Source organism: Curcuma longa, chromosome 5 (genome assembly GCF_044706935.1).
Source record: "Curcuma longa cultivar G26 ecotype Majalengka, Jawa Barat chromosome 5, ITB_CL_G26_1.1, whole genome shotgun sequence".
In the NCBI taxonomy this organism is placed as follows: domain Eukaryota; kingdom Viridiplantae; phylum Streptophyta; class Magnoliopsida; order Zingiberales; family Zingiberaceae; genus Curcuma; species Curcuma longa.
In genome coordinates, this window is record NC_133865.1 from 9,542,641 (window position 1) to 9,550,846 (window position 8,206).

At 39.9% G+C, this 8,206-nt stretch overlaps 1 protein-coding gene and 1 non-coding gene across 2 annotated transcripts; both read right to left on the minus strand.

The window, feature by feature from the left end:
- LOC141829009 (GATA transcription factor 5-like) lies at positions 1–1,643 on the minus strand. Its single transcript, XM_074716417.1, has 3 exons — positions 1,448–1,643; positions 967–1,314; positions 1–880 (listed from the first exon to the last, which is right to left on the minus strand). Exons 2-3 carry the CDS (start codon positions 1,294–1,296, stop codon positions 158–160), a joined length of 1,053 nt encoding a protein of 350 aa, XP_074572518.1. The 5' UTR covers positions 1,297–1,314; positions 1,448–1,643; the 3' UTR covers positions 1–157.
- Positions 1,644–7,634: 5,991 nt separating this feature from the next.
- LOC141830260 (small nucleolar RNA snoR77) lies at positions 7,635–7,775 on the minus strand. Its single transcript, XR_012601949.1, has one exon. It is a non-coding gene; the product is annotated as a small nucleolar RNA snoR77 (small nucleolar RNA).
- Positions 7,776–8,206: the final 431 nt, after the last annotated feature.

The following is an 8,206-nucleotide window of genomic DNA, read 5'->3' on the forward strand; positions in this document are numbered from 1 at the left end:
TTAATGGAGGAGAAGGAGATCTAATTGTAGTAGGAAAGGGAAAGCTAGGGAAGCTAGCTACAAGTAGAAAAATTGCTGAAAACTGCTGCTTGAATTCTAAAAGAAGGAAGAGAAAATTTCCAATCCGTTACAGAGGAGGCCGCTGCTGGAATGGAGATTAGAAGGAGGCGACGAGGTCGTCGGCCTCCTTCTTGCGGCGCATCTCGAGGACCTTGCGGTGGCTGTTGGAGTGCATGTGGCCGAGGAAGGTGGGGCTGCAGGCGGGGCGGTACTCCGGGAGGAGGCGGCCGGACTTGAAGCGGACGCCGCAGGCGTTGCAGAGGGTCTTGGCGCCGAGGGGGCCGGCGCGCCACTGGGGGGTTTTCTGGACGCCGCAGTGGCTGCAGCGCCGCTCGCCGTTTGGGCCGGAGGCGGAGGAGGGGAACTTGGGCTTCCGCCCGCGCTTCTTCGGCTTCTGCTTCTTCGCCGGCGGCGGAGGCGGAAGGCGGTGGTGGTCGTCGTAAGGGAGGAAGCTTTGCTCCACGGCGCCAGTGGGGTCGTAGACGAGGAAAGGGTCGCAGGAGGAGGTGGAGGAGCAGGAGGAGGACGAGGACGAGTCCGCGAAGTAGAGCGGGCCGGACATTGACCAGGAGGCGGTGGCGCCGCGCGAGCGCTTGCTCCTCTTGGCTTTCACCGGAACCATGGCCTCGGTGGAAAGCGCGCAGACGGTGAGGCACAAAGAAGGGCCTTCCCCGGCTGCGCGGGCTCGCTGATTCTCCTTCTGGTCGTCTCCCTGAGGCGGAGAAAACGATGATACGCCGGCGCACGGAGGCGGAAACTCCGAGATGGAATCGTCCATGATCAAAGACATCCATTCAAGTTCTTCAACAGCATCACAAGCCTAAAAAAAAACAATCTTTAAGCATAAAAATCGCATCTTTGCCTGCTTTTCTCCATTATTCCAACACCAGCAACGCGAAGACTCACAGGAAGACATATATCCGAAAGCGCCGCCGCCGCCGGCGGCGGAGGCGGAGCCTGGAGCTCGAGGGTGAGCCCCGAAGACGGGGAAGAAGGAGAAGAATCAAAGTTGCCGTTCTCCTCCGTTTCCTCATGTCTCGTCGTTTCCGCTTCCCTTCCGGCCTCCTCCGCCTCGTTCTCAGCGAACTCGCCGAGGTCGAGGAGGTCGTCGACGGAGAACCCCTCGCCTAAAAGGTTCCCCCTTTCGACGACCCACCCCGCCTCCTCGCTCGAAAGCTGCTGCTGTCCCGACGGCGACGCCGCCTCGAGCCTTAAACTCGCTTTCAGAGCCTCCATGGATCTTTCCTTCTCGACCTGCAACTCATCCAGCTATGAGCAAGAACCCTATACCTCAAAACCAAAGTTCTCCGGCGGAAATGAGGAAAGATTCCACCTTTCCTTCCATTTCCGCCCAAAAAGACGAGATTTTTAACTCGCTCCGCCATACCTGAGCACGGTGGGGGCTAGCCGAGGGCGGGGCGGCAGGGGATCACGCCGGGGAGGAAGAAGAGTCGCCGGAGAAGAGAGAACAAACTGCAGAAGAAGAAGAAGAAGAAGAAGAAGTGGAGGAAGAAAAGGCAACGAGCGTTCGGAGCATTGAATGGCTTCGTAACAAATGCAGTGCCTTTAGTTTCCCCCGTTCATTTTACCTTTTCCTTTTGTTTCATTCCGCCCATTGAAAATTATTATTTCTTTCCCCTTTTTTCAGAAAAGCCCTTCCAATTTATTTTCTAAAACATTTAGAATTTCCAAAATTAACTTTTTTTTAAAAACAAATAATCTCTTTAAAATAAGGATCATTAAATGCAAAATTAAAATGTATTGCAAAAAAGTTTTTTTTTAAATAAAAAGTTTATTGTGATTAAGAAAAGAGAGAAAAAGAGAGAAAGTGAGCATGACTGTTTTAAGTGCCACACTATATCCCCACTGTGAAGCACACCTCGTGATCCATATCTTTGGGTGACATGATAATCTATTTCAATCATTAAAAATTATATGAATTAATTAAACATTTTAGATGTGAGTGTCAAAGTATGATATGAGAGATTAAGATTATAATTAATTTTAACCTATCTTGTTAGTAGTATTTATACATCTCATTAAGAATATATGAGCAATAAAATCAATTATTCATCTAATCAATGATTACTATGCTTTTTGATAAAATTGTAATTAGATGATGTAATTATTTGCTTAAGTCTTATTTATATAAAATGTAGTCAATTTTTTCTTAGAAATTAATTAGTAATCGTTCTTCATTGCATGGGGATTGTTCCAAATTGCTTGTACGATTAGCAACATAAGTAGGGCTGTAAACGAGACATGTTATGTGGTATTCAAATTTATTTGATGAAGTAATCGAGTCAAATTAAGTCGAGCTTAAAATAAATAAAATCATTGAAATTATTGATCAACTTTGGCTCAATTTCTTTTTTATGAGGTTCAATTTGGTTCGTTTAGATATTAATGGAGCTCTCAATTTAAACTTATTTGATTATTTAAAATTCTTATATTTTAAACTTGTTTGATAGATTATTGAGTTTATTTATTTATTTTAAATATTATTTATTTATTTAGCATATTATTAAGATTTTTATATATTGTTAAACATGATTCATAAATATTATTTATGAATATTATTTTCTAACAATATTATTTAAAAATATTAATGAGCTATATATATATACAAATTTATTCATTTAATTTAGTGAGTTATTAAAGCTTGCTAATTTAATTAATATGGCGTGTATTGAATGAACACAAATAAACTCTTACTAAATTGAATTACAAATTGAGGGATCACGTAGAAATTGCGAGCCATGTTTTGTCACAACCTATAATTAAACTCGGCATAGAAAATTATTGACTTCCTAAGAGAGGTCGACTGACCTATCAACCTCCCCCGAAAGGTCTACCTTCTAACCTAAAGTCTTCCTATGAGTAAATAAAAATGCTAACATAGAATAAGACGAATTAGTTAGGCATAATTTGTGGGCTAAGGTAGAATAAACGTTCCATGGTACCAATCACAAGTCTATTGTCATCACTATTTGAATCGGTTCGTGCAATTAACACTACAAGAAAATCATCGAGACATCCTTGATCGTCTGACGATTATCATTTTAAATTTTGTATTTATCATCAGATTAAACATGCTTTATAGTTTTTAAACCGTTGCCATTTGCTCCTAACGTTATAATGTTAACAGAAGAAGGCGAATTATCAACTGCAATTAGGGCAATAGATCAAATTTTAAAATTCTGGGCGTGAAAATGTTAATGATCCATAATTACGGAGGGCGAAAGTAAAAAACTTTGCTTAGATTTTTTTCGGACCCCACATTTTCTTCGAAGTCACGCGGCGCTTTACAGCTACGCCGCGCCGTGAGACTCGTCAAAATACCCCATCTCGGGCTCCACGTGCACACTTGAATTTACCGAAACACCCTCACCCATGTCTTCGAGGATTCCGCCGTAGGTCGAGGTATAAGCGTCATTTCATCATCTATGCGAGGGTAAATATGGAAATACGGTGGATGATTAACTGAGTCAAGCAACGCCCAACGGCGGGCGGCGAACCGAGTCGCTTTCCGAGCCGGCGGCCCGGAACAGTCCACGCGTCGGGCGGCAATTGGCTGGTAGCGATCTAGCCGAGGGGACGACGCGGACCTGGCGTTCGAAATTTGAACGACAGCAGGCGGCGCAGTGGGTCCCTCTCTTCCTGATCTTGGAGGATTATGATAAAACACATGTCGATATCATGAGCAAAAATTAAATTGTCCAAAATATCACAATTAGTCAAAACATTTTGTGAGGATATAATACACTTTGATAAAATCATAATCCACAGTATTTCTAAATCTTCATTGTTTAATTTTACTAAGCTATTAAAAGAAATCTGATTTCTAATTATATCTAAATATTAAACAAAATATTATATTTATAATCTTAAAAGATATCTAGTATCTATAACCAGGTGATATTCTGCGCGACCCCCGTGCGTGACACAGTCGACCCCCTTAGCTTCCGGCCGCCGTCGCCACGTCGTCCGGTCATCGTCGGCCGTCGGACCAGGCCCATTCGACGCGCCACTCGTCGGCGCGTCGTCCGGTGTCGGATTCCCGGTGTAATTTGGCCGGAAACGCGCCCTCAGTGGCACGCGGCGTTTTCGACCAAATCGCGGTCGGATTCCGGCCAAATCGTGATCGGAGACCGGCGGGGGAAGGACCGGCGTGCGACGGCGGTTCTTCCCCGACCGATCTCCGGTTGCGATTTGGTCGGGAATGCCGCGTGCCACTGTCGGCGTGTTTCCGGCCAAATTACGTCGGATTCTGACCACAATTCGGTCGGAATCCGACACCGACCGACGCACCGACGAGTGGCGCGTCGATCAGGCCCGGTTTGGCGCCCGACAGTGATCGGACGGCGAGGTTGCAACGGTAGGAACAACGGCGGGTCAGGCGCATAGAGCACTGTGCATTCCCACTTTTAGACGGTCAGATCTGCACAATCATGCGTGATGGACGGTGATCAGTCTGGCATGCACGGGAGCAGCGCACATAATATCAATTCTATCTATAACCATATCTACTCTAACATAAAAAATATTTAACTCGATTATAATCATTATATATAAATATTATATTATAATATTCTTTATAAATTAAAATTGAGAGAATAAACATATAAAAAAAATGAGGAGTTTATGAAAACTTAAATTTATTTGACAAAATCTAGACACCGTGTTTCTCGGAACAAGCTAAGGCGTTGAATAGGGTTGACTTTTGAGAGAAAACGAGGAAGTTTTGTGGTGTATCTTTGTCGCTACGACTTTGACTAAATCTAAATTCTAAAAATCCGAAATGGCGTGCGCTCCAAATCAAACTCCATTTGCCTCCTCCATTTTTTATAATTTTGTAATTTCCACCTCATAGTTGAGAAATTCTTTTCCCCACCAATAATTTTTAAAAATTCAAGAATAGTATTTTAAAATACGGGGAAAAGAATTTCTCTTATGATTATAACTGGCAACCATAAGAGAAGAAGGATCCCTTTTTAAAATAAAAGTGCTATTTTATTTTATTTTTAAACCGTAGAAGGTGTGTTTGCAATTTTGATAAACTTCGTGGCTCTAAGTGAAACATTTCCGTTTCAATAATATCCGCATCAAAATGCGCAGAGTGCAGGGCCGGATCACGCTTCGAGTCTTAAAAGTTAGAAGGCGTATCACGCTAGGCCACGTCACCCTAAACAGTGACTTGCATTTTGGAACTTCGAGTTCGCATGCGATGCCTCCACGTGTCCATCCGGCCGTGGCCATACTCAATGGACCCTTTTTGGGTATTTTATGCACCCGCTTTTAAATTTTTTTTATTCTCTAAACATAAATTTAAAAATGGAAAATATAGTAATTAGCCTTAATTTTTATTGCCATCGTGTAATATTTAAATTGCTCGAATACCTTTATCAATTGAATTAAATGTAAAATTAAGTCGACGAAAAAACTGGTGGGCGTTGAATTTATTACGTTGGATTAATTTTACACATGGCAGCAATTCCATTTACTAATTAAGTAAATTAAATCCGAGTCAAATAATCACATTATTTACATTTATTATAATGTTGACTTGGGTAATGCTCTTAATTAAATGTAAAATTAAGTCGACGAAAAGACTGGCAGGGATGAATAATGAATTTATTAAGTTGGATTACTTTTACATACGGCAGCAATTCCATACACTAATCAAGTAAATTAAATCCGAGTCAAATAATCACATTATTTAAATTTATTGTAATGTTGACTTGGGTAATGCTCTTAATTACCTAACATTTACACCAATTTTATTAATTTTATAAAAATATTTTTTGAAGAATGCACGCGAACTAAGAGCATCCGCAACGCCGTGTTAAAAGGCGTTCAAAAGGCATTATAATGCCTCGGATGAACGGCGGCCGCGTTGCGGCGTGTTAAAAGTTTTTAACGCGTTTAGAGTCTTTAACGTTTTAACGAATGTGGTGGGCTCCATTGATATATTAAATTAAATTTTAATTTATTAAATCAATTTTTATTTTAATATTAAAAATTTTTACATAGTTCTACGGTAGAAGGTAGTCGATCAACTGATCGACCACGATGTGGTGGTCGATCAGCTGATCGACCACGAGCTGGTGGTCGATCAGCTGGTCGACCACCACATGGTGGTCGATCAGTGGTCGACCAGTTAGTCGACCACCACATGTGGTGGTCGATCGGCTGATCGACCACGACAATTGGGACCCGTATTAACGTTAAATGAGTTGTGAGGTGAAAAATGTAACATGTTATAACGCAAATATGGCAGTGGACCCCAGCGTTTTGATGAGATGAAGGTGTTATAACGCCTTTAGCGTTGCAGATGCTCTAAGAATGTGATTTAAGTTATGATTAATTTCTGTCAAAGATTATCAATGATAATCATATTTGATTTAAATTAGGATTGATTTTTAAATAATTACTAGTCATTAGTAAAGAGTTATAATCAGGAATGTAATTTTCTTGACAATTTAAATTTTTCTGTGATTTTAAATGTTAATGAAAATTTTTTTCTTAATTATTTTACGATTTTAATACTAAATTAATTAAAATGTATTAAAAATCTAATTAAGAATAAATTAATTAATTTAATAAATTTTAATTTAAATATTTATAAGATAATTTAATTATTTTTAATTTTAAAAATAAAATAATTATATTAATGAATTATTTTATTATAAAATATATAATTTTATTTTAAATTTAAAAAAATAAAATTATCATATTATATTTATTAATTTAATAAATTATTTTATTAAAATAAAATTAATAATTTAATAAATTATTTTATTAAATAAATTAATTATAAACAAATTATATTCCTTTTTTATATAATTATTATTCAAGTTAAATAACTTGAACCGAACGTAACCATTAAACTAACGATTCCCAATCGAGTCCGAGTCAAAACGGACCAATTAAAAATTAAACCCGTTGAATCAGAGCATTGAATAACCAACCCACTGACCTAGTTTCGAGTCCAAATGGAGATTAGGCCTACGTGCTTAGGCGATATGAAACAATCCGAACAAGCTAGATGAGTGGTTTTTTGGAAGGAAAATTTTCATTGTACATACATATTTTAATACTTTATACTAATTTTCAATTAGTCTAATTAGCCGAAATATATCCCATCGAGAATTCTGAATTTCGACGTAGAATTAAAGTTTTGATGAAGCATTATCGCTGCCTAGTTCTCATCGATCTCTGATTTTTTTTAACAAACGTACTTTTTTTTTTGTCGAATTTGGTATCCATGAGCCTTTAGCGATCTCGATAAAGAAGCCGTCGATGCTTAGCATTTACCAGCATTTGGTGTAAAAAAACAAACAAAATTTGCAGGATCACGGACGATTTTATCAAAAAAAAAAGAGGAAGAAAAATCCTTGAAATAGGGGGAAAAAGAATTCAAAATGATCCATGTGGAATACTTAATAAGATCAAAATGATCCATGTCGAATACTTAATAAGATTTTTGAGGGGTTCCATTGTGTTCTTCTCCGTGACGAGGAATTTCCGGACGAGAAAGCGAGAAGAGAAAAAGTATGAAAAACTGGATCGAAAATGTGCTAAAAGCTTACTAGATCAGCATCAGCGAGGCGAGCCCTCCGCCGATCCGAAGAGCCATAGCTTAATTTGATATCCGAGCAAAATAACGCCGCCGATGCCGTGACACCTTAGGGTCGTGGGCAAAGAGGCTGCCTGAATCTTCACTCGATCGAAATCCAGAAGAGAAAACGATGGCAAAAATGGTGAAATGTTGGGGCGAGAGGACAAAACCTGATTGGATCTCAATAGAGCAGCGAGGCCGCCGGCCAAAGGATCGAGAAGTTCAGGCACTGTTCGAAGAACCCTAGATCGTGCTTAAATAGACTGTGAGGCGACCGAAATGACTGTTTTCTCCTCGAGATCCGATTATTCCGGATAAATAATTTTAAATAAATCGTAACGATAACATCTCCAAATAATCAAACATGTGAAAAATAATATGATATATTTATATTATTAATTATGAGTTCTGATATTCTGCACGACACAATTTCCGCGATCCCGTGCGCGACACCGCTGACCTCCACCGCTTCCGCCCGCCCTTGCCACGCCGTCCGACTACCTCCTGTCGCCGAACTGGGCCCGA